Below are 26,203 nucleotides of genomic sequence, written 5' to 3' on the forward strand. Positions count from 1 at the left end.
GAAAACAGAAATTGTCGCTAATGATTGTGATTGATCACTGTGGTAAGTTATGATGAGTATAATGCTTTATGATTGATTCATCAGTTGAAAAAAAGATCATGAATTTCCACTTATGACTGATTTTGAGCGTCAGCACTCAGCATTATGGGTGTTAGTGTTAAAGTGTACGAAATGCCCCCGATATCGCTAAACAATCAGGATCTTTACTTCAGTGACCCGGTAAACTTAACCACTCGGAAGCACAATTTGTGCGCGGTTCATCCAATTATTCTACACCTTTTTAGACATTGTGCAGGCACCCGGCTGTGAAGAACACCGTCTTACTCTTCCGGTGCGCCCTCCTTTATAAATCGGCTCCTGTTCAGTGTCGAGCAGAAGTTGTACCGGACGTCTCAGGTGAGTTCCAGCAGTGCTGGCTGTCGTGGTGCATGGTGCAACACCTTCGCCCTAGCTGACGTCCCTCTTGTAGGCAAAATACAAGATATCTTGGCTCGCTACGCGTCGCGTTGGCCATAAAATAATTAAGGAGAAAATTTGGGACCGATTGGTGTTCGTCCCGTGATGATCGGACGTCTAGAAGCTTCGATATTCGCGAAAACTTGCTGAACTTGCAAAAGTACTTGGTACTTGCTTGGTACTTGCAAAAGTACTCGGTACTTGCCAAAGTACTTGGTACTTGCTTGGTATTTGCATAAGTACTTGGTACTTGCTTGGTATTTGCAAAAGTACTTGGTACTTGTTTGGTACTTATAATAGTCTTGGTACTTGCTTGGTACTTGCAAAAGTAGTCGGTACTTACAAAATTTGCCACTCTATTCCCCCCTTTGGGATAATTCCGGGTTTGTCGTGTAGGGAAACTTGCCACTCTCCCCCCGCTCCACCTTCGGCATAATTCCGGGTTCGTCGGGTAGGAAAACTTGCCACTCTACTCCCCCCCCCCCCCCCAGTTCCACACCCGACTCTACTCCCGCCCCCCCCCCCCCCACCGGGATATTTCCAAGTTTGTCGGGTAGGAAAACTTGCAACTCTTCTCCCGCCCCCCCCCCACACACAGCACCCCCCCCCCCCCCCAGCTCCCCACCCGACTCTACTCCCGACGCCCCTCGGTATAAAAAAAACTTGCCATTCTTCAGAATTATCCTTTGGGATAATTCCGGGTTGGTCGGGTAGGAAAACTTCCTTTGGGATAATTCCGGGTTCGTCGGGTAGGAAAACTTGCCACTCTACTCCTGTGACCCCCCCCCCCCCTCTCCCCCCACAGCCATATGGTATCGATCGGTGTTTGTCCCGTGTCAATCGGTCGTCAATAAGCCAAGATATGCACGGCGAATTATTTCAATCGGCGCCGATCAGAATCTTTAGAACGGAGGTACCCACGCTTAAAGGGACCATCCCACCTTAACATTAGTTTTGAGTTGAGATAGCCAAGTTTGCGGCCAGGCTCAGAAACCACCATTTATCCTGGTCGCAACCCCCGTAGCTTTATGGTGTTCAAGAAATTTCTTCCCTTTACTTGCAGGGTGGGACCAGCTTAGTCCCTATCTCTTAACCATTAGCGGTTTTTTGATGACGTCAGCAGTCATTTCAACGCCCGCCATTCCTTGAACCCGAGTTTTGCTGACCTTGAGCTCCCTTTTTTATCAACGTGAAATCCGTCGTCGGCGCTGAGAAAGCCTATTGCTTTTCATTTTAATTTGAATATTAGAAGATACCCACCACTGGAACTTGGACTGATATTATACCAAGGCCGAAGATGATCAAGCTGCCTGCTATATCTGGAGCTTGGTGTTCAACTTCAACATGGAATAAAAAACAAAATATCAAAGCAAACTGGATATGGTACTGCAAGTTAAAGTCCAAAGAAATTTGAAGAGCTGACAATTGACATTAATAATTTTCCTGCAAGGTTTCCATATGGAGATCACAGTCACACCATGAAGAAATATTTTTGATGTTAACAGTTGAAAGGGGATTTATCTTCCAGTTTTGACGAAAGACGCTGCTGACTGTCTTTGGAAAAGGATGTCGGCATGAGGTGTAATTGTGCTTGTGAAGTGGTTATAACTGGTCTTTTCACAGTATTAAATTAAATGTGCCATTGCAGCCAAGTGTGTTATCATGTAAGGTAAAATCAAAACTACAATGTTGGTTTTACGAGCATTGAGAAGGCTGGTAGGTAACACCTGCCTGTGCTCGTAAATCATGCTGCCAGAGTATTCTAAATTAATTTTATCATACACTTTTGTTGTCCAGAATGGTTGCACTATTGTTTGGTATCATATTACTCCATGTAAATATGGTAGTGTAAAGTCTGACCAACATGTTACCAGATTTGAAGCTGTTACGTTACCTAAGTACCTGTTTTTTACTGGCGTGGTGAATGTCACCTGGATTTTGTTTTGAGGTGCAGACCTAGTAACTCTGACTACATGGGTTTGAAGCTATTATCTATTCTGTTTTTACTGGCCTGGTGAATGGCGACTGATGTTGTCCGTGGATGGCACTGAAACAAATTTTGAGTGTTTTGTACAGTGTTTTAATACAATGCTGAGGGCTGAAAGTTGTCTTGTTTAGAGTGGTGAAAGTTCAGGATATGCCAGCCACCATGGTGGGTCAGAGTTAAATGTGTTGCAGTCAGTTCGGCTTCGGCAAGCACACGGATGGGCATACGCATCAAGACCTGCTCTGCCATACTTTCAGCCAATTTTACCTAGGTAAGTCTTTTCTTTTTTCTGCCAAAAGCTATGACATTGTGAATTTCAGCACTGTGGCCTGTGTGTAGCTTTCAGGAAAGCAATTCTAAATAAAGCTCTGATAAAGTGCAAAATCAGCAATGCAGCCTCTATTACATTTTCTACAACATCTTACTTGTTCCTTGCATGGAGAGAAAAATGCAATGTTATGAATTCGTTTATTCACATAATTTGACAAGCATGCAGTTACCTGCTACTATCACTGCACAAAACAGAGCAGAAAACATCAGTTGATCAAACACAAGACATAACAGAAGTTTACAACATAGGGCTCCCGAACCTGCTTCCTCCCACCACAGTTGATGCCATTTCCTAGCTTGGCTTGATGTGAGCACTGAATAGCTGCTTTGTCTAATTACAGCTCACTACCATTCAACTTAAACTACTCTCTTTAAAGTAAGAGTGAGAGCGTTCAGTGTTCATAGCAGCTCGACAGACGACAGACAACAAACATCTTGACAAACCAACCAGTATTTGATTTGGCTAATGATTTATGTGCTTGTTGTATCATGGCCAAACTACTTTAACAGCAATAATCCCTGTTTCATCTTGATCTTGCTTTTATTTCCATTTGAACTCAGATCTTGAAACAATCATCTGAAGTGATATCAGATACTGGCTTCTGTTTCTCTTGAAAGCAAGTTAAAACAACAATGATAAACTAAGGCAGGAGGTGTGAGTTGTGGCAGTAGATTTTTGATTCAACATATGTCAACCTAATATTGCTTGAGACCTCTGTGACAGACAAACAAATATTTATAGTTTTTTGATAGTTTGGATTCTTGGCTTGATTTAGCAGATCAGCTGTGAACCTTGACTTTGAAATCACATAAATGTCATGGTACCCGAACGAATCCTCGCATGACATTTCTTCGTAGCACAATTTTTCGTCCGCATTTCTTCGTCTACAAATATTCGTCGGTGCATTTATTTGTCCCTCAATGCTTACTCTTGCATATATTTGCGTTGAAGAAGAAATGCGAGCCGATTTACATATACCCTGGTGCGAGACAAAGTAATGCGATAGGTACGAATAAATGCCCTGACGAAGATTTGCAGACGAAGAATTGCGATACGAAGAAATACCATAAGAATTGTCCTGGAATCCTTTATTGGCCATCATATATTGACCTTGATAAGATAAACGCATCATTCGCGCAATATTTGTCGCACTTTGATACCAAACTATTGCTTCCAAATGCCGACGTAAAGAAAACCTTTATGTGACGTCATAGAAACAGCGGATTTCCCAAAAAGTAAACAAAAATAAAAGTCTTATATCTCGAAAACGGGTGAATATTTTCCGGTAAAATTTGGTAGATGTTCATTTTCGCTCTTTGTGATTCACGCTACATCACTTTTATGCCAATTCATTAACTTTTTTGAAGGTGGGAGGGTCCCTTTAAGAGAAAAAGCTCGCTGCAAAAACTGAGCACTTCAAAAAACGGGTGCGGTTATTTTTTCACATCTTAGTTTGCTATTTTGGCGCGTTTTTGACGATTTCTGGCGCATTCCACTTATTTACTTTAGCGGGCATAGGGCAATGCCGGTTTACGAACGGGAGATGTGATGAATTGCGGCAGCAATACTTGGAATATAATGAAGAAGTGAAGCAATAATGATTAATGATACCTATGATTTTTTTTTTTATAATGACAGAAGGACCGTGGAAGAAAAAACATTTTGTGCAGCATGTGAAAACTAAGAAATAGAATGAAAGAAGGGCTGCTACTTGTCAAACCAGCCACCTCCAGCTACCCGAAACCAGCCACCTCATCATCATAGCATGGTAATGATAGTTAAAGTGTATGTTAAAAAAGAATAGGAGGAACTGCTGCAAAGGTGATGCCTCAAAGCTGTTAATTCAAGTCAGGCATGCTCTTACAGACTGAACGTTCAAGTTACGAGACCCCATATACCACTCCAGTGGCTGGTGCTTAGATTGCGCAATTTGAATTTGAGATACTTTGTTTATTTTTGTGGCATAAAATCTAGAAAGTTTTGTGCAAGTCTGGTGATGACTGATGATTCAAATAAGTGATAGAGTAAAATTAAGTTGAGTGGGTACAATTGTTTTTTTTTCTGTAGAAGAAATCATAAATTTTATTTTTACTTTGCTTACATGCTGTCATTGTCATAATTGCCTCTATTGAGCTGGGTATTTCATTATATATTGAACTACCAAATTTCTATTTGAAAAGTAAATCTTCGAGAAAGTTGAATTCCGAGAAAGTTTCATATCTACAAAGTAAATCTGTAATCAACTTGAGCATTAGGCTGCATAGCAGTATAGTGCAGCTTGTCAAATACCTAATTTTTTTTTTTGCTCAGAAATTGTTTGCTTTATTGGTTTCTTGAGTTTCACCAGATAAAGATACAAGGTTGGATGATTTGGTGTTAGTTATCCATATTAAAGTACACTGTTTGTGACAAGATTATGGAAATTGTAACCTCAATATGGTTTCATATGAAATTTCATGCTGTCAAAACTATGAGATGTTGCCTTGAATTTGGAATCAGGCAAACATGGATTGAAGCTGTTTTCTAAAAATAAAACTGCTTCTTAGTAACTTTCACCTAATAATTCACCTCACAAGTCACGGTCACGGCCATGGATATCACAGAAGATTTTGCTGAACTGCCAAAGAGAATCCTGTGCAAGGAAATGTTTTGAATGATTTGGCTTAACAGCATAAATTTTATTTTCCCAGTTGCATTGGGGCTCTGCTGGAGTTTGCTGATGACACGATGCTGAAGGGCTGAAGCTGGCAGCTGTGGCAAGAGTCCAGTGTCCACCAGCTCAAGATCCGACGCCGCCGCGTCGCCGCCGTGCGGCACTCCGCGGAGACGGGGACGGCGGTCATGATTGAAGACACCGCACTAATTCCCGCCTGGACTGTCCAGTGTCCGGTCGGAGACTGGTAATCCCTCCGGTGAGCCGCACACCGTGGAGCTAGTTACTGCACCGCGCGTGTCCAACCGCAGCGCAGTGCCTGCAACGGTGCCGTGAGTGCGACATCTGCGTGCATATGTGCATACGACTCGCGGCTCAGTGTTAACTGTCAGTGTGACAGTGCGGCTCGCGCTCGTTTTAGCGAGGTGCTCTGTTGTATATAACCACCTTGATGGAGATCTATGTGCTGCCGCTTGAGTTTCAATGTACCTACAGTTTTATACATCAAACTAGCGTAAATGGCTGTCAGAGGTCAATTTGAAGCGCAATTAGTACCCATAACCCAGCTGGGTTGAACGAGTCATGTGACTAGTCCCGATGAACGTACTGTTTCGATGTCGTCAGTCGTAGACTTTTGTAAACCATTCGTTTCTGAGCTCTGTGTTGTGTTGTTCGGGATCGTAGTTGTTTGAGCAGTTTGCTTTATGCGTCGTACGCTGACAGAACGCTGGTCCTACACTAGTCATGTGTTTCCTTTCGCTCCTAATGGGTTACTGCGGTACCTATGCAGTTGGAATGTGTCTCGAGAGTCGAGACACTAACTGGTCGCACTTGGTTGTGAAAATGACACTAACTGGTCGCACTTGGTTGTGAAAATGACACTAACTGGTCGCACTTGGTTTCAAGCTGCGCTTGAAAATTGTGCAATTTTATTTGCATTTTGCAATGTAATTTTATTGCCGTTATCGTATTAGTAGATAGTGTCAAGAGTTGGCCATTTGATGCGTTGTCAGAAGCTGTTGCCTTTACTGACAAATTGATGGGCCGCGTTTGTGTTACTGTTAAGAAACGGATCTCAATATAAGGTGATTCAGAGGTAAGGTGATTTCACCTGAATGCATTCGTTCAGACTTTTCATTTCATGGGGATGTATGGTTTCATGAGCAAGAACGAACATGGCTCTGGTTGAGCGAAGCGCAATCGATATTTGTTATAGTGTTTGTAGGCTGTGACCACATTTACATCACTATTCAAGCCAACCCACCAGCATTATTTAAACTGCTTGAACCTACACTTCATTTCGCTAAATTTCGGGGTCGTCAACCTACGATCAGTGGCCGTTACGTTTGGCCAATGACTAGATTTTATACATATTAACTGGTTCATATAATCACAGTATGATGTCCCGGACAATTTTTATTTGATTCACTGATAATGAATGTATCCAAGTACCTCACAAGCTGAGACTGAAACCGGAGAACTCGCTTTTCGAGGTTCAAGTTCATTATTTTCAGATGGTATTGTAAGCATTTAATGTTTGAAAAAAGCGTTAGCTGACCACCTAGCGTTAGCTAGTTAGTGGGTATTATGAGCTTTCAGTTATTTCAATATTTGTTTAAACTATTATTCTTGTGATATTCCTGTCAATTTTACGCGGAATATCCAGTATTATGTTATACAATCGCGGTAACTACCTATTTTCTGCCGGTTACTGTTATCCACGGAATATAGAGAACTGTTATTTTCATTGATTCGTAATATTTCGATACGAGAGTCGCTCAATTCTCCTTGTAATTATATTGGCATTCAAGATTAAAGAATAAACATCTTTTAATGCATTCCAATTCCATCAAAATGTCAATATGCAAAAGAATGTTCTGAAAATTGCAGCAGTTTTGCTAGTCGAAAATAGCTGTAAAATAGGCCTGTATAACTTCAACAACAGTGCGCCGAAAAACGTCTAAAAACGCCTAAACAAAAACTAAGATGTAAAAAACTAACTGCACCCCAAAAAACCCGCAAACCGACGCAAATAGAATAGTTATACCAAAACTTGTTTTCCATGTTGCAGGATGGACATATGTTGATTTTCGATGCAGCAATGGCATCGCGATAAATCTAATGTTCGAGGGACCATGGCTGACTTGTTAAGTTTTGACTGCGTAGGCAATGATAATGTGCTTCTTTGTCGGATTTCAGTGAGGCAAAGAAATATTATTTCTCATTGGATGTCTGCTTTCGTAATGTGTCGAGAACATAGGCGGCGGAACGGGGGGGGGGCACCGGGGCACCGTGCCCCCCCTTGAATTCTGCAAGGGGGGCACCAATAGCAAGGTGCCCCCCCTTAAATTTGATGTATTAGTACCAGGGGCGGATTCGGGAAAACTCCAAGGGGAGGGTCATGAATCGAAGTGGTGCTCCTACCTATACCCAAAATTAAAACCTCAACGGATTTCGGCCACTTAATTTTGGTGGTGCCCTATTTTCAGTTTTTTCTTTCTTTATGTTTGGTTAGTCATGTGATGACTGGTGCCCCTGCTAGGCCGCTGGTGCCCCTAAGACTGTGGTACCTACCTACCCTGCCCCTGACAAGCCTACGGTGGGCCCTGACATGATTTAGGTGCCCATGGGCCCTAACAGGCCCGTGGTGCCCCTGACAGGCCTGTGGTGTCCCTGGGCCTTGGTAGGTCTGTGGTGCCCCTGGCGAGTCTGTGGTGCCCCTGTTAGAAGGCAGGTGCCCTTGACAGGTTTGTGGTGCCCCTGACAATCCTTTTTTTATAAATTTAGTCCGAATGGGTGGATTTGAGGAATCAGAGCCCGCACTAAGCATAGCTTGTTGTGCTGACCCTGACCCCACCACCCGATCGCGCAATTCCAGTTGTATGGCAGAATTTTGTCCGAACGTTTAACGTGCCCTTACGACTGGACACGGTCCCCTCCGCTCACTCACGTTACCTAGCTTCTGTGCGGCCCCTGCCACAGACACGCACGCCATTACACGTATGAGCTAAATGTGGCCGCCCGCACCGGGCCTTGAACCAGCTCTCATTTCCGGCTAAGCGTCGAACTCCGGCGCTTTTATCCACTCGGCCACGGAGAGGACTTCCTATATTGCCAACGACAGGCTTGTGGTGCCCTGGCGAGGCCGGTGATTCCCCTGCGAAGCCGATAGTGCCCCTGGCAGGCCTCTGGTGCCCCTGGCAGGTCTGTGGTGCCCCTGGAAGACCTGTAGTGCTTTTGCTAGGCCGCTGGTGCTCCTGAGTCCTGACAGGCCTGTGGTGCCACTGACAGGCCCGTGGTGCCCCTGCTAGGGCTGTGGTACCCCTGGCGGGCCTGTGGTGCCCCTGTCGGCTGTCAGGCCTGTGGTGCTCCTGGCAGGCATGTGGTGACCCCAGGCCCTAAGTCATGACCTATGTGACCTCCCTCTGGGATTCGCCACTGATTAGTACTGCGATGGCTTCTTGGGAATTTGATACATGTAGGATAAATGGAATTTATCAAACGACAATAAGGAAGAGACAAACACATAGGTACTTGAGGATCAGCTTAAAGTTAACCATACATACGGGAGTGAACTGCCATTTTCGTTTAGTAAAAAAAAAAACTAAAAAATAAAAAAATTATCGTGTCAGGGCTGTGACGAAAAATAAGTGGCCTAAATCCGATGAGAAAACAGGATTTGGGGGTACCCTAGGTTTGGCTCCTTGAGCTGGTGCCCCCCCTTGTCTCAAATCGTTCCGCCGCCTATGGCTCGAGAATAATTTATGGCTGTGTCGTGCTCATGCTCTGTATGCAGCACAAAAGTTCCAAGATCGTATCGACGCAATCGTTTCGATGGTAATGTTTCACTTTAGTGTTGAGGATTCAGCTAAGCATTTCTCAATGTCCTCGCCTGCTAAGGATAAGTTAAACCGACTTGCCCTACACTAAGCCCAACAATCAACAAGCTTATGTAAATGTACTAACGTATGTAATATGTCTTTTACTATTGAACTCGGACTTCATTCACCCTCCTAGTCATGAAGCTGCTGCCCGTTCTCCTGCTGGTGGTCTGTGGGGCCCTGGCCAAGCCAGGGGACCTCTCCAAGATGCCGCCCCGGCTGGCCGAGTTCTTCAAGAAGAACTTTGGCACCCCTGGCGGCGCCAAGCCCCCGGCACGCGAGGAGGTCTCCTACACCCTGGTCGAGAAGAACGATAAATTTGAGGTAAGGTGCTGTAAAGTATGTTAACATTTTCTGTGTAACTCGCCCGCTGTTTCATTGGTAACTTGCTTCCAACTCAGCACTTGCATTGCGTTTAACTGAAGTTAAGAATGTCCATACCCCTTTGGTTGTGTGTAAGTCAGCCATCACGGTCGACACACCCTCCGGCATGCTACCAACAGCTACCTGTCATGTGTCGGTACACTAATGACATGATCCCGTCGTTCCGCTGCTCACGATCGCTGTCATCCCTCTTCAGGAGCGCATCTACCCGGCCTGGAACTGGGTGTGCATCGAGGTGAAGTCCGAAGGTGACCACATGATGGACTTCCTCGAGCTGGCCATGTACATGCAGGGTGAGAACGCCGCCGGCGAGCTGATGCAGCTCACCATTCCGGTGATGATGCAGCGTCGCGCCGGGGGTGGTGCAGCCATGTGCGCGCCGCTGCCGGCCTCGCACCAGGCCAGTCTGCCGGCGCCGCTGACGGATAACATCCGTCTGGTGGCCGTGCCGCAGACGGCCGTCTACGTGCGCCGCTTCGGCGGCGTGGCGCAGCGCAAGGACTGGGCCGAGCAGGCGGGCACGCTGCAGCGTCACCTCACCGAGGCCGAGCGCGCCTTCCAGAGCACCGTCATCTCGGCCATGTTCTCCGACCCGGCCCAGCGCGAGGGGCGCCGCAACGAGATCTGGCTCATCAAGGCCTGAGCGCGCGGCCACCACCAACCACGGACGGCGGCACTCCCAGTGTGTCTCGGCTACCAGTCACTGATGGCGTCATCGAAGGCTGATGATGTCACAAGTTGTTGACGTCGAACACCGCAAAATACTGTCCTTTGATGATATGTCTTTAGCAATGATCGGACATTGCCGAAAATGACCAGAAATATGATTGTGCTTTTGGTAATCCTTCATTTTATTTGGCATAAACTGAACGGATGTCTGTTTATCTACCTATGCTTACCTATAATTTTGTTTTTATACATCAACGTGTTCTAGACATTTGTTTGAACTCCCCTATCTTCACAGCACCAAAGCTGTTCAAATACACATTTATTTCTTCTAGCTGCCGTTTACATCGTATTTAGAGCAAATTCACGGTGCTGGAGCGAAGAGCCAAGACATTTCACATCAGGTCGTCTCCGTGTCCGTTTTGTCCTTGATACCACCTGCATTCACGGTTAACACACGTAAAAGCTTATAACTTCAAAGAGTTGCAAGTCACACGATGTAAGCAGTAAATTCCAGAAGCGCATAGCGCTGCGTCTTGCGGTAAGAGCTTCGAAGAACGTCTAAAGAAACAGGACGGATAAAAGCCGCAGCTATGTCGCGCCGAAGTCCTCGTCTTGGTGGCCTGATTAAAGCCTGTAAGGGTGTAAGACCGGTTCCGATACTCTGTACTCATTAAACCTTGTCTTGTGCTCATGTCCCACGTTTGTCCAGCCACGTTATGGGTGCGCCTTTTTGACCAACGTGAAGGCCACAGATGCAGAAGTCGTCCCGGGTGCCTGATTAGAACTGAGAATCAGCGGCAAGAAGTCATGAGGTACACGGATGTGATGATTATAGTCCACGGGAGCTGATGAACGGCTTATGGCAGATGGTCATCACGTCATCAGCCGATTCCATGCAGACATGTAATGTCAGTGCCTGTGCAAAATGGCTGTCTGTGAGAGCTTCTGTGCTGAGCTGCCTTTTAACGATCCGGACGCTCCAGCGCGAGTGGTGACTTCCAGAGACGGCAGCTGTTGTTTTTTTTTTTTTACGCGGGGTGATTAAACAACAATCTTCTAATAACTGCTAAATATATGGAGCAAGGTCCCTTCAAATGTCTTAGGCTTGAAGCACTCTTTTTGCTAATTTAATTGGATATAAAGCTGCAAATACTCCAAAACAACTACAAGTGACGTTTACATATTACATCAGCCAAATAACGCTGGAACTTTTCCAAAGAAAAGTCACGGTTTGGCCTACCACCTATTTGATTGAGGTTATGCAGATAATCTGATAATGAGCTTAGAGTTACCCAATAAATCAAGAACACGAACTGCGCATCTGTACTTATCATGACTAAGGCGACCCTGACCAGTGCACAGTGCACAATCATTCTCCCATAGGATGACGGTGCTAGCGGCTACTTAAGGCCGCGGTACGACCACCGGTCCCGAGTGGTCGCAGCAGTAGTACTGGATACGCTGACGGCCGTAGCCAGGGTACACTCCGCCGAGGTAGCCCGGCTGGCGACGGCACCAGTTCCTGTCGGGGAACGGAGAGGGGTGTCATCGCGCTGTTCGGGACGATATACTCCAGCCGGAGAACCAATTTACAAACATGCACTTTAGTTAACCCGCGCGGGGCTGGGGGGGTAAATTTTACCCCCCCTCGCGAATTTTTGCGATATCTCAAAAACGGCGGCGCGCAGCGCCGCCAAACTTTCAGTACCTTTTCTTACATCAATTTGACACGTTCCCTGAAAATTTGAGCGAAATCCGTCGGAAAATTTTTGAGAAATTGACGTTTTAGTGACGTCATGTTCGCCATTTTCGCCTCAAAAACGGCAAAAGTTCAAACGCCGCTAACATCTTCATTTTTAAAGGAATCAAGACGTAACAAAAAAGGTTATACGTAATTTTACTTTGTCTATCAAATGGCTATCTCGGTTTTTTGAAAATTTTGGATTTTGGCCTAAATTTTTTCAAAAAACTGATTTTTTTGGGAAAATCATTATAAAATCCAAAATTTTGAGTATATCGAAAAAACCGGAATATATGTCAGAGAAGTGGTCTATGTGCACCTACATACCAAATTTTAGAAGAATCGGTTCAAAAATGTGGGAGTTATTCAAAATTTTATGACGTCACGACACACAAATTTTTTGAAAAATGACTTTTTTGGAAGTTCTAGACCTCGTACGGAAACGAAAATAGCACCATTCGATTTGCCGTGAAAAACTGCATCAGATAGACACCTTTTTAGGCCTTAACAACCAACTTCAAAATTTGACCTCACTTGACCTGACCTTGACCTGACCTCGACCTGAAATTCATCCAGAGGTGGTCCATATCACTTATTGAGTGTGCCTATTGAATTCTATGAGTAAAATGACCCATAAAACATGTGTCGCACATGCCCTTTTCTATATTTTGTTTTTTGGTGACCTGACCTGACCTGACCTGACCTTGACCTTGACCTCTGAATGATATTGTATGCAACGAATATTGTCTTGGTAGCCTAAGAACACGTTTTGGGCGATCAGTCTCAGTCCATGACTCCATTCTTCGTCAACTACGGTGCAAGGCCGATACTGTAGAAACTTGCAATTTGTACCCTTGACCTGACCTTGACCTTGACCTCAAACTTTAAAATAAGTACATGTTTTTAGTAGTTCGTGATGAGAGCTTTCGATTGGCGTTTGAATTTTCCAAATCGGACCATTAGTTCGGGAGATAACAGGGGGGGTAAAATTTACCCCCCCCCCCAGCCCCGCGCGTTCGGCTGGAGACCCCAGCCCCGCGCGGGTTAACCTGGACACCGAACTAACTTGGCCTGACCGTGAACCGGGGGATTTCCACTCGGAACATAGCAGGACCAGCCTCACCGCTTCTGGCTGAACCATGACATTTTGTAGACCTGACCGGCCGTGGAGGGGTGGCACATTGCCTGCATTTCGGCGTACTCAGTACATCAAGACATAAATTTAGAACGTTCAGTAAAACGTCTTCGCTACATTGCGTGGGTGGCTGGAAATGTCACTCATTTTTGTCGATTGCCTTATTTGTGTGCGCCTGTAGCAGCTATCATTCGGTTTTACGGTCAATGAACACTCGTGCTCTGAATGCTGGCACGGCTACTACAATATTTCCGGATATTTTTATGGATTCCAGATAGATGACTCTGTTTTGTGCATGCATCATAGCATTCACAAATTGACAATATTAAACGGAGGTATTAACCCTCGCACCGACGGGGGGCGGATATCCGCCCCCCCCCCCCTGAGGTTTTTCGCGAATAGCGGGAAAACCGCGGCGCTACGCGCCGCGAAATTTGGTATGACTATAACCTCATCAATTTTACACATGGTGTGCAAGTTTGAACCTCCTACCTTTTAAGGTCAGGTCACCAGGTCACTTTGAATGACCCAACCTCAAGTCACTTTTTTGCAACTTTGTCACCGTGCCAGAGCTACAGTAGATGTCGGAGGCCTTTGAAAGTCGCAGGATATTATTAGGTCATTAGTAGCTACAATTTGTATATCTCGGAATTTTGATATCGGTGACCTAAGGTCAGGTCAATTTCGCGACCTCCCCATTATAAGTCAATGGGGGAAAAATTAACTCCCTGTTTTTACCACTAAAACGGGTCGGAATGGCCCCATATACCATACATGACTTCATATACGATCAACCTTCACTACCTTGAGGTCTGTTTTGCTGTTGGGCAGCTGTGAGGTCATGTGACGTCATCAAAGGTCAACAAAGGTTTTTGGCCAATAACTCCGTACAGGAACAAGATACAGACGCGTGGATGGTCTCATTGTGTTCAGCTGGTCAAGACGCATCGAATGATATACATGATGACCTCGAGGTCACGTGACCTGAGGTCAACCTTTGACCTTGACCTTTCGAGGTCAACATATATATCATTCGATGCGGATTGACGAGAGGATCACGATGATGCCCTTAGTTTGTTCCTATCTTGACTAATTCGCTCTCCATATCTAGTGCCGCCATTTTGACTTTTTCGACCCCTGTGACGTCATCTTTGACCTGACCTGAAAATGACCTTAGTAAAAATTGTAGATCTTGGCCGTGCGTATCCGATGCCGTTTACCGCTTGTCGCTATCTTGCTTCGTTCTCGAGATCTCAGGGGGGCGGTCATCCGCCCCCCCCCCCGTCGGTGCGAAGTTGGCGCAGACCCCCGTCGGTGCGCGGGAGCGGTAGGTAGGCATTACCTGCAAGTTTGCTCTTTGTTCAAACCTCGAACCGTATGTCTGACTGCGAGTCCTCGTACTGCAGTGATGTCACAAGATGAATGAGGAGAGTGGGCACCGAGCAGCCCCGGGCTCCTCGCTACTCTTTCGCTCGATCTGCGCCTTTCTAGGACAATGAAGTTCTCCGTCTCCATTTTGTATTCGCGGCCTGTGCGTGAGATGGTAATGAGAAGACTGCAGCGGTCTTTGCGCTTTCACTTCCGTTTCGAACAGCCTTCGAAAAGATTTCCACATGTCGTTTCATTTGAAATTCAAAATTAGATTGCAAACTTCGAATTGTATTTGCTCCGAGTTGAAATTCACGAATGAAATGAAGCTGACGAATGGATCTGAAGCGTATACTCTTGACAGGCAACAAATGTAAACAATGGAGGACCGAACCTAAAGCATTATAGATCGATCCACTCAGTTTGACTTACATAAAGATAGCATGTTTTGATATTTTTGCGTTGCAATGACTTCTTGTGCATGATGCTGAACTAAGCCTTAAAAACTATACTGAGCCAAATACGGGTGCATACGACATTATGAACAATTTGTCATCTGCACGTATAGTTTTATCAGTTGCGCAGGTCGCAGACGAGTTTTGTCTCCTAAATAAGTAAATTTCTCATAAAAGTTTGAATATTGGATTGATGAATCCTACATATATGTATAGGCACAGCACCATGTATTTGTGCATTGAACACATTGAACACTACGCTGAACCCCATGCCAAGTGACAATTTAAGGACTGTTTTCCTCTCGTCTGCTCGTAATATATAAGGTAGATATCAGAATCTAAAGAGACGTAAGGCTTCCATTCCAGCACAAAACATCATAAACTCATAAAAGTCTTACGTTTTAAGTCTATAAAGTAATCTGAAGTCAACGTTGTCACACTTGTCAGTCTTAACCCGCGCCCCACTGGGTTCTGTGTATAACACGCCCCGGGCACTGGGGGAGGGCTATTCATAGCCCCCCCCCCCCCCCCACTCCTAACTCCGAAACTACTGGGCCGATCGTCAAAACTCAAACGGCATCTGATAGCCCCGGAAAAAAACTGTCGAACGCGGAACGAAACCTAATTTCATTGACCTCGAGGTCAGCGATGACGTCACAGGTCAGGTCAAAGTAAAAATTATCGATATTTTGCTTGTTCACTTTTTGGGCTCTGGCTGCCGTCTTACAGGTCAGATCAGGCTGATTTTTGGTTTTCACACTCTTAAACAGATGCTTTAGATACCCTGAGGGTACGAAACTTGTACTTTGATTTTCAGGTCAGGTTCAGGTTATCATAGGTCACGGAAATCTTGTCATAAGTCGGTCAAGTGACACATGTTTTATGGTCCATTTAGGCCATAGGTTTCGAATTCGGTGTCGCCTGTGTCATTTGAGGCCATTTTCATCTGAAAATAGCTGAGGTCAGGTCACTTAAACTTTCAGGTCAAAAAAGGTCAAATTTTAAAGTCGAAATTTTTCAACAAAAAAAAAACATGTCTATCGGATGCAGTTTGAGCTCAGGAACACGATGGTGCTATTTATATTGGTGTACGATGTCAAATTCGTGCAGAAAAGTTGATTTGATAACTTAAGAATTGTGAAATTTTTGCTATAATGCGTATAACTTGGCTGCCTATTTTTGAAGATATCTGGCTAAAACTTGCTAGAGTAAGTCATAAACATGTGCTCTCATATATATTCCGTTTTTTCGAAAAGTCAAATGGTTTTTGAAAAAGAGATAAAAATACAAATTGTGAATTTAAATCTATATGGCAGTTTGATAGCGCAGTCCATTCTAAGTCCTCTCATGCTAAGAAATTGGATCTAGCTCAAAAACTGAGCTCTTGGGAGCGATTCCCGTGGTTCAACGTTTTGCGTCGAAATCGGCCGAACATGACGTCACTCTGACGTCATTTCCGGCCGACCTATGATAGATACGAAGTTCAAATTTTGACACAAGGTGTCAAATTGATTCGCAGCCGAAGATACTGAAAGTTTGGCGGCGATACGTCAAGCGGTTTAGAAGTTATTGCAGAAAAACGGGAGGGGGGCTATGAATAGCCTCCCCCCCCCAGTGGGGCGCGGGTTAAGTTTTGAAAGAAAGAAAAATTAAGTTCAATCTTTGTTTCATTCTTAACAGATCAGGTCGATTGTATAGTTCCACGACAAATCGACAAGTGCCCTGCACCCTCATATTTCATTTTTTGCTTAAAGGGACCCTCCCACCTTCAAAAAAGTTAATGAATTGGCATGAAAGTGATGTCCCTTGGTTCAGAAAGAGCGAAAACGAATATCTACCAAATTTCACCGAAAAATATTCACTGGTTTTCAAGATATTAGGCTTTTACTTTTGTTTACTTTTTGGGATCTCCCCTGTTACTAGCGACTTTATTTGGAAGCAATAATTTGGCAGCCTTAAAGTGCGGCAGACGTTGCGCGCAAAGCAGCGTATACCACCACGTGTTAACGATGGTTTTAGTCTAAGATTTAAAAATCGTTAGATCTCCGCTGACGTCACAAATTCTAAGGGGGCATTCCAATGCATTAGCCCCTTAGAATCCGAAAACTGCAAGTTTGAAATTCCATATCTTCGAATTAAAGCATTTTTCGATGTTGTGAGTGCCCAAACCGGTATTTGCAGGCCATGGCCACCAATTTGGCTATCTCAACTCAAAACTAATGTTAAGGTGGGAGTGTCCCTTTAAAATTGGTCTAATGGGTTGTGATGGGCGGGGAAGCCAGCTGTGGCAAGGATTTTTTTTATTCGAACAACGGTTTCCGAGATATAGCCTCGGGCAATTCCTGGAGTTCGCGCTGCAGCCCTATGTTTGGCGGCCTATAACTCAGAAACTATTGGTTTTTTACGATAAAAACTCTATATGTTTCAACACACAATCAACCAACAAACATTTTGGCCAACTCGGATTTTCAATTTTTGAAAATTTTGATCACGTGACCTTTTGTCCTATTTTTCGAAGAGTGACCTTGATAATTTTCCCCACTGAAAGTTGCAATTTTGTCTGATGACGATTAAAGCCTTATTAATTGTCATTCATATGCGATAATAAAAAAGTGGTTATCGCCCTGCGTTGACCTCAGGTCAGGTCATTTTTATGACCTGTCCATTATTACGAGCGGGAGCGACAGCGAGATCTCGAGAATATTAAGCAAGATAGCAACAAGCGGTAAACGGTAAAGGGTACACACGGATAAGGTCTATAATTTTTACTGAGGTCATTTTCAGGTCAGGTCAAAGATGACGTCACAGGAGCTAAAAGGAAGTCAAAATAGCGGCACTATACATATATGAAGTTTTTCTCGAATAACTTTCAAGGCATCCCAGCTAGGAACAAACTAATAGCACCATCGTGATCCTCTCGTCGATCCGCATCGACACATATGTATGTTGACCTCGAAAGGTCGAAAGGTCAAAAGTTGACCTTAGATCACGTGACCAAAGGTCAACTTTTGACCTTTCGACCTTTCGAGGTCAACATACATATGTTTCGATGCGGATCAACGAGAGGATCACGATGGTGCTATTAGTTTGTTCCTAGCTGGGATGCCTTGAAAGTTATTCGAGAAAAACTTCATATATATGTATAGTGCCGCTATTTTGACTTCCTTTTAGCTCCTGTGACGTCATCTTTGACCTGACCTGAAAATGACCTCAGTAAAAATTATAGACCTTATCCGTGTGTACCCTTTACCGTTTACCGCTTGTCGCTATCTTGCTTTATTCTTGAGATCTCGCTGTCGCTCCCGCTCGCAATAATGGACAGGTCATAAAAATGACCTGACCTGAGGTCAAGGCAGGGCGATAACCACTTTTTTTATTATCGCATATGAATGACAATTGATAAGGCTTTAATCGTCATCAGACAAAATTGCAACTTTCAGTGGGAAAAAATATCAAGGTCACTCTTCGAAAAATAGGACAAAAGGTCACGTGATCAAAATTTTCAAAAATTGAAAATCCGAGATAGCCAAAATGTTTGTTGGTTGATTGTGTGTTGAACCATATAGAGTTTTTTATCGTAAAAAACCAATAGTTTCTGAGTTATAGGCCGCCAAACATAGGGCTGCAGCGCGAACTCCAGGAATTGCCCGAGGCTATATCTCGGAAACCGTTGTTCGAAGAAAAAAAAATCCTTGCCACAGCTGGCTTCCCCGCCCATCACAACCCCTTACACCAGTTTTCAACGAAGAATAAAATATGAGGGTGCAAATTTAATTTTTTATTTGTCGATTTGTCGTGGAACGCCCCAGTAGCCCTTGCGTTATAACTTAAATTTTTAACACATTACACCCTGACTGCATCGTGAGAATAACTTAACACGGATGCAATATATGTACATTCTAGCATAATACATTTCACTGTTATTGGTTGATCGTTTTCCAGCTATGTGCTTGTGCTACTTGATGCAACAACTGTTTCAAATCTTATTTTTTTAGACTGGAAGTAAATTTTACCGAACCGTACCCATATTTATCATTTAGCGTCCCTCATGTTCCAAAAACACATAGAATGATATCCACATTTATCATTTACTTTTTGTTGTTCATGTCGCATTTATGGTTTGCCGGTAACATATAAATACTTGCCATGCATCTATAGATGACGACAATTGTCTTCCATCGTTGTATCGATAATAGCAACGCTACATAATACCAAACCGAGGTCAATCCCATCATGATCTAACCACAAAACTTCATCAGTGAATTTTTCTTAGAAGCATACCTGTAGCTCCTGCGCAGCCGAGCAGCCGCGGTCGTCACAAGCTGGGACCAAAAGAAGACAATAAATCCATCACCCTGACCCCACCTCCTCGTCATCGCCGGCCTCATTACATCCACTATTAAATACGCCTCCACACGAACGGATGTTCTCGGTGACATACCTAACTGGCCCTCATCGGTGTGCTGAGAGGGATCATAGTCGGCTTTGTGACAATGCTGCCCCCCCCCCCCCCAAGGGCCCCCCATCCCCACCCCAGGCCCCAGCGGCGGCCATTTCCCCGATCCGCGTGGCTCCGCACAGATAATCCGTCACGTCTGTGGTTCGAGGGGTGGTACGTCGCAGACGCGCTACCGAATACACTGTAAAAAAAGTTTAGCACCATAGAGGTACTTTTCAATTGACTAATTTTCAGTACCCTAGCGGTGCTAAGCTAAGCATTTTATTCGTACTTAACTGAGATCTAGTTTAGTATCAAGGTGCTAATATAAGTACCCATATTTGTTTAGCACCCGTGTACTAAATGTAGTACCCTACACCTGCTAGACCAATTTTCAGTACCCTAGCGGTGCTAAACTTTAAAAGGTGCTAAGAATAGCATGCAGTTAGTACCTTCCGTACTCACATATGAACCGTTTTAGCGCTGTTGTTACCCCACGACAAGTAGAATAATGCTAACGAAAGCATTGGGGCTGAAAGTAGAATATCTATACTAGTTAAAGCTGCTGCATGAAAAGTTCGCAAAAACTGCTTTCTTTAGCAGCACATACTTTCACTAGTTACTGCAAAAAGGACTAATCAATTACCAAAAAGGAAATTGTGTAAGGCCGAAAAGACGTGCAAAAAGGTTATATCCTAGATAAGTGATAACTACAAGTCTCAATGATTGTGTTTTGCATTCTGCAATATTCCCGTGTAAGTGCATCTTTCAAGCATCCAACACATTATAAAATTAAAAAATAATAATGGAACATTTATTAACACTTCATATCATCTGCATGAAAAACAAATGTAAATATATACACAAACAAACGCACGGGAAATAACGAAAGGTCGCTCATATGCCTGCACACACTCGCAGTGACCGACGATTAACGCGAGATCGACTGGGGGAGGCGGGGGGGGGGGGTCGTTGAACCGACGTTCCGTTCATGGCCATAAGTTCGACCTCATCCACGACCAGACGGCGTTTAGTGATAGACGGAACCGGAGACCCCGTGTTGTTGTCGTAGTTGTCCTCCATTGTAAGTGGTAGTCGACGGAAGAACTGACCAGGCCCCATGCCTGGAGCAAAAAAAAAACTGGATCAGTTCCAAGATTTTTTTTCTGTTGGGAGCTATTTTCGCAAACAACACAACTTTCCTTCAGACCAAGAAGCGCGATTTGCCAAAGTTGGAATATGAAGCACTTAAACAATATAAGATAATGTCAAAAGATACAACGTGTCAGACTCACCAAAGTCGATCAACGTCGGTGTCGGTGGCATGTGTCGGTGGCAAATGCTCATGTACCACCCGGCCCCGGAGCACTTCACTTCACTTCACTTCACTGCACTGCTGCACTGCACTTCCCTCCACCTCACTGCCTCCCGGAGCAGGGACACGCACTCCCATGCCACGCACGACGGATTCCACCGATAATAGCTGATTTAAGCTATCATTCCAGAGCTATCACTCGGTGGCATGTGCCCGGAGCACTTCACTTCACTTCATTTCACTTCATATACCGGAGCACGTGCGCACACTCCCACCACGACCAACGGACTCCACTAAAATGGCGCAACGCGTGGCCGGAAACAGCTGGCACGCGCATGCGCATATCGCTCTGCGCCGTCAAAACGTGCTAAAGGGCTGGTGATAAGACTCCCAGAGATTTGTAAAGCAGGGCTTAGCTACTTTCTTTGGCGCCAATTTCAAATTTGTTTCCTCTGTAAGCATGTCCGGTTCTATTGTGATACTAACGTAAGCACCTTATTCAGCATTACCAACTTCTAAAACACTTAAAATGGTTCTAATTAGAAATCCAGCTTGAAAGAGCACTCACTGATGGCCTGGGTACTAGCAGAAGTAGACGTTAAGCTCAGTAGAAGAATAGGTGATCTAAACTTATAATATTTGATGGGAATGTTAGCTATCATTAGCACAGTATTAGCACCATGCTTCTTTGTAAATACGTCGTAGGGTTCTTTTGACGCTAAAAGGTGCTACGAATAGCAGCCGTTAGTACCCCAAATGCTAAACTTTTTTTACAGTGTATGGCCTCCTGAGACTGGCGGAGACTCATCCGACAAATAACGTGTCCTGACGAGCCGCCAGTGGAGGCTGCCGGGGTCTCTCGTCGGTCGCCAGAGCGTCCTCTAGCCCTGGTGACGGGCCGATCGGTTACCGGCTGTGCTGGTGCTGGGTGGAGTGGTAGTCTCGCTGGTGGTGGTGCTCGCTGAAGTGGTGCTCCCGTCAATGCATCCTAAAATACGCAGCTTTCGTTAATTAGGTACTGAGCAAACGGGAATATTTGCCGATGATGTCAGATTATAAAGAATGCGACTGTCGATGCTTGGTAACATTTAGTAGCATCGAACGCGAACTACGTGCAGGTGATGTCATTGATTGGTAACGAAAAGTTTTATCCCAATCTCCTATTTCAAATGAGCTTAGAGCTATTATTGCAGAGCTGCTGCGCTGTTTCTTGTTATTGAAATATCGGACACGCAGTGACCCCAGAAATATTCTATCCAGTTATGTACGCTCAACTTATCTTGTTCCCCTTTTTCTTCTTGCTTGCAAGTTGCATGGCGCGGTGGCCAATGAACACGATATCACTACCTTTGTAATATCTACGACCAAAAGAGAAATTGGGATAAGAGAGGAGGGGAAAACCTGCCTGGCTCAGGGTAGCAGCGGCTGCCCATCTCTGTCTCTGTATAGCCGAAGCAGCAGCGTCACAGCGAATCCTCGTAATACGAGTAGTTATGTTGTCCGCTACAATGTAAAATCGCTTGACATTTCGTCCTCCATAGGTGAACCGTCTCAGCTTTGGACACCACGTGGGTCGTGCAGAACAGTCTTAACTCCTCACCTGACCAGACGTCCTGCCCCGCACATCTTCTGGTGCAGTAGTCGTCCTCGAAGAACACTTCTTCATCCACGGCGTAGATATCGGCATTATACTCGCAACCTTTAGAAATATGAGAACGTTTGCTGAAAAACATTTCTTTAAACATTGCTAGAATGTTTTTTTCTAATCATTGATAACAAATAAAGTAAAGCCTTTAAAGTTCAAATCTTTTGTTTTCTATAACAATTAATTTATATTCGTCAGAGCTGAACTCACACTGTCCGCAGTCGCCGACGTCCTCCATTCGGACCACTGACGACACGCCGGTGATCGCAGAGGAGCGACACGCGATCCGGAAACACTTGGCCACGTCGTGATGCATCACCTGAGCAGACAAAAGATCCGTCAGAGACTCTGCGATCATCAGAAACACTTGGTCAGAAATGTATGACGATAATTATGCATTTATGATATGAAAATGAGGTTATTTTCTAATTTATTTTATTCGGTTCTTAGCATCAGTAAAGGATCAGTTACTGCAGCACTAAGCATGATTAATCGGTCACTAATCGTTTGATATTGGGACCTGGGACCTGAATTGCAGTGCACACGGAGCCTCACCTGGTTGATCCGGAAGCAGATGCCACCACTGTTGCAGTGGTTGGCCGGGCACGTGCTAGCGCACCGGTGCACCGCAGAGAGGGACATCAGCATCAGCAGCACGAGCCGAACACCCAGCTGCCGAGGAACTGAGAAAGGACGCACATATCGTGACATGACCCAATGGGTTATGTTTTGCCAATTTAGACAGTCGCACCATCTTGCGAAGGTCTACAGCTAAACCGCGCTCCTTTTTTATTTATTCACTAATGTAGCTAAACATGTAAATAAGTTCATTACTAAAAAGTCAGTTTATTCCATCTCTAAGAAATTTTATGAACAGGCTTGACATCAATGAACAAATACATCTGTATTACCGTTAGATATTTTCGGTCTTCCAAACCAGCTTAACAGCTTGATAAGCTTTGCGCAATGTGCATATTTTTATGGAGCTGAGCTGGATGCATACCAGGCTCATAGGCCGGACCTCGGCCTCTATCCGTTGTAAAAAAAATGTTTCTGCAGCTTAGCTGCATGATTAACTCTCGTGACGTTTTTTCGGTTGATAAATAACAATGATAACATGTGGTGAACAGCTATGGAGATAATGAGACTGTTCATGGCCAGAATGATGTTCAAACTTTAGAAAGGCATTATTCAGTCCACGCTCTATGTAGTGCTTAAAAAAGACCAAACATGTTTGTCAATTGTCACAACTGTGAAGCTTTTATATGAAGTTCACTTCTTAGTTAGCGGTGTTGGATATTTTCGGCTCAACAATAATGCATTGAATGATAGCGATATAAGAAACTGTCTGTCCTTGAGCATGATGATATCATGCATCACTAGGCCGCAATTAATTGCGTCGTATTGTTAACCCGCGCCCCGTAGGGCTACCGGCGGACCCTACCACCCGTAGGGGGGGGGGGCCGTTTCGGCCCCCCCCCCCCTAAGATCTCGGAAAGTTACCGGCCGATTTTCAAAATTCAAACGGCGTTTGATAGCCCTACCCGGGAACTACCTTGTGACCAAATTTCATTAACCTAGGTCAAACCGATGACGTCACAGGTCAGGTCAAAGGTCAGATTTTCACCGTTCACAGGCAATTCAAGAAATGTGCTGTGAAATCGAGTAAATTGGTAATTTATTGAAAACCATCGATGGTATATTGTTCGTCAAACACATACTTTGCTATCTGAGGTCACTGACACCAGGTCAGGTCACAGCGAGGTCAGGTCACCGGGGGTCACAATATGAATGTGTCGTGTGATACATGTTTTATGGTCCATTTTACATGACAAATGCGATTATGTGGGTTAGGCAGCCTTTGGGGCCAGCCTAGGTCACGTTTTGGTGAAGGTCAGGTCAAGGTCAGGTCAAATTAGGTCAAATTTCAAAGTTGATATTTTTGCATAAAATGGGTATCCATTCGATGCAGCTTGTCACGGGGAGTCTAATGGTGGTCTTTGTTTTGCTCTACGAGTTCTAGAATTGCCAAAAATTGAGTTTGAAAATTTGACGTCATCATTTTTGAACAGTTTTTCGCTATAACTTGGCCAAAAAACGAGGTATCGATCTGAAATTTGGTATGTAGATAGAAGACGGTAGGTACTATCACATATATTCCGTTTTTTTCGAAACTCAAAAAACTTTTTGGATTTTTTGGCTAATATATCCAAAAAAATGCTTTTTTGATTTTTGGGGATCAAAACTCAAAAATTTCAAAAATCCGAGATAGCAGTTTTGTAGCCCTGTCAATTCTACACCTTTTATGTCTTGATCATTTTTCTTTATCTTCAAAGCTGTAGGCCTGACAGGTCTTCTCGCGAAGGTCTTTTTTCGGTCGAAAATGACAGAACATGACGTCACTCTGACGTCATTTGTGGCCAACCTATCACAGCCTCTGGAAAAATTTTTGGTCACAATGTGTAAAATTGATGCCCGGAGGGGTCCTGAAAGTTTGGTGGCGATATCTCCAGCCGTTTAGGAGATATCGACCGAAAAGGACAGGGGGGGCCGTTTCGGCCCCCCCCCCCTACGGGGCGCGGGTTAATTCCTAGAAAGGATCCTCGAGGTCTCCGTCAGCGGACGGTGACCACTGACCAGTTACATACTTACTGCCGAGTGTACTTACTGCCGAGTTGACTGGTATTGGCCATGGCGCGTCTCCTGTGTTTCTGAGCTGGTGTGCTTCCCTCTGCTGCCGTATCTCCTCCGTCTCGAGCTGGTGCCTCCCTCTGCTGTCGCCGACACAGTGGGCGCGGGCCTGCCGATGACGTCTGGTGACGGTCGTTCGGTGACGCCGCCGGTGTTCCGTCGTCAACGACGGCAGCTGTGTCGACGCTCTGACTCAGCAGAGAACAGCGGAGGTACGGCGGCAGAGGCGGCTGACACAGGTGCGCGGCGGAGTAGCGGCAGGTGCGATCATACACGCGCACGTAGAGGATGCCGCTCCCCTCTGCCGCCTCTCAACCCCCTCCCTCCCCCCTCTGGGAGCGCCCCCCCCCCCCTCAGCACCGCACCCATCCCCACTTCTCAGCCGCGTGTCCCGGTGTCATGTAACAGACGTCAGCAACCATCCGGCCAATCTGTAAAGTCTGACAGCCACTTGCAGCCGCGTCAGACACAGGTGCATAAAGCCATGGCTCACTTAACTAAGCCAGTGAGGCTTTTACGTACAAGGGACCGAAAAGTGGTATAAATGCGCAAATAGATTATACGAAGGTATTAACAGGACATTGAAAGCTTAACGGTAAGCAGAAGCATTAAGCTTGAGTGCTTCAAAAGGTTTGTTAGGCCTAGGCTACCCATTGCGAGCTGACTGATAGTTTTTGCGCTACTAGACTATTTTGACCTTTAACAACAAAGCGTCCCTGCATCACGCTGCCAATGCAGCTCTCATTTTTCGTCGTTACTTATCTTATTTTTGCATAACGCTCACTACGCGACAGTCGGCTTGCAAAGACTCGGTCGTAAATGGCACTTCAATGAAAATCTTCGGCGGGAAATCCTTTAAGAAATTAAAATCGCTATTCGCTGACGAGTCTCCAGGCCGGCACTCATCAAAGGAGCAGTCTGCCTGATATTGTGCGCACTGGCATTGTTTGGATGACATTGGCCATAAACTCTGTCATGGTTGGCATGCTCGTGCTGTGCTTTAAACCGGTTATTTGAACCCAGGATCGTTTGAGTCTTCTTTCACGTATAACTC

At 44.9% G+C, this 26,203-nt stretch overlaps 2 protein-coding genes and 1 long non-coding RNA gene across 3 annotated transcripts; 2 read left to right on the plus strand and 1 right to left on the minus strand.

Moving 5' to 3' along the window:
• The first annotated feature begins 296 nt into the window (after positions 1-296).
• LOC122366107 (heme-binding protein 1-like) lies at positions 297-10,692 on the plus strand. The gene is made up of 3 exons (XM_043337948.1): positions 297-396; positions 9,445-9,632; positions 9,889-10,692. The coding sequence occupies exons 2-3, from the start codon at positions 9,447-9,449 to the stop codon at positions 10,333-10,335; spliced, it is 633 nt and encodes a 210-aa protein (XP_043193883.1). The 5' UTR covers positions 297-396; positions 9,445-9,446; the 3' UTR covers positions 10,336-10,692.
• On the plus strand, positions 4,293-6,550 carry LOC122366108. The gene is made up of 2 exons (XR_006253844.1): positions 4,293-4,542; positions 5,465-6,550. It is a non-coding gene; the product is annotated as an uncharacterized LOC122366108 (long non-coding RNA).
• Positions 10,693-19,600: 8,908 nt separating the features above from the next.
• On the minus strand, positions 19,601-25,282 carry LOC122366117. The gene is made up of 6 exons (XM_043337967.1): positions 25,127-25,282; positions 23,014-23,141; positions 22,669-22,777; positions 22,414-22,512; positions 21,592-21,801; positions 19,601-19,696 (listed from the first exon to the last, which is right to left on the minus strand). Exons 1-5 carry the CDS (start codon positions 25,149-25,151, stop codon positions 21,695-21,697), a joined length of 468 nt encoding a protein of 155 aa, XP_043193902.1. The 5' UTR covers positions 25,152-25,282; the 3' UTR covers positions 19,601-19,696; positions 21,592-21,694.
• Between the last annotated feature and the right edge of the window lie 921 nt (positions 25,283-26,203).

The sequence above is a fragment of the Amphibalanus amphitrite genome, unplaced genomic scaffold (assembly GCF_019059575.1).
Source record: "Amphibalanus amphitrite isolate SeventyFive unplaced genomic scaffold, NRLGWU_Aamphi_draft 000785F_arrow, whole genome shotgun sequence".
Classification (NCBI taxonomy): domain Eukaryota; kingdom Metazoa; phylum Arthropoda; class Thecostraca; order Balanomorpha; family Balanidae; genus Amphibalanus; species Amphibalanus amphitrite.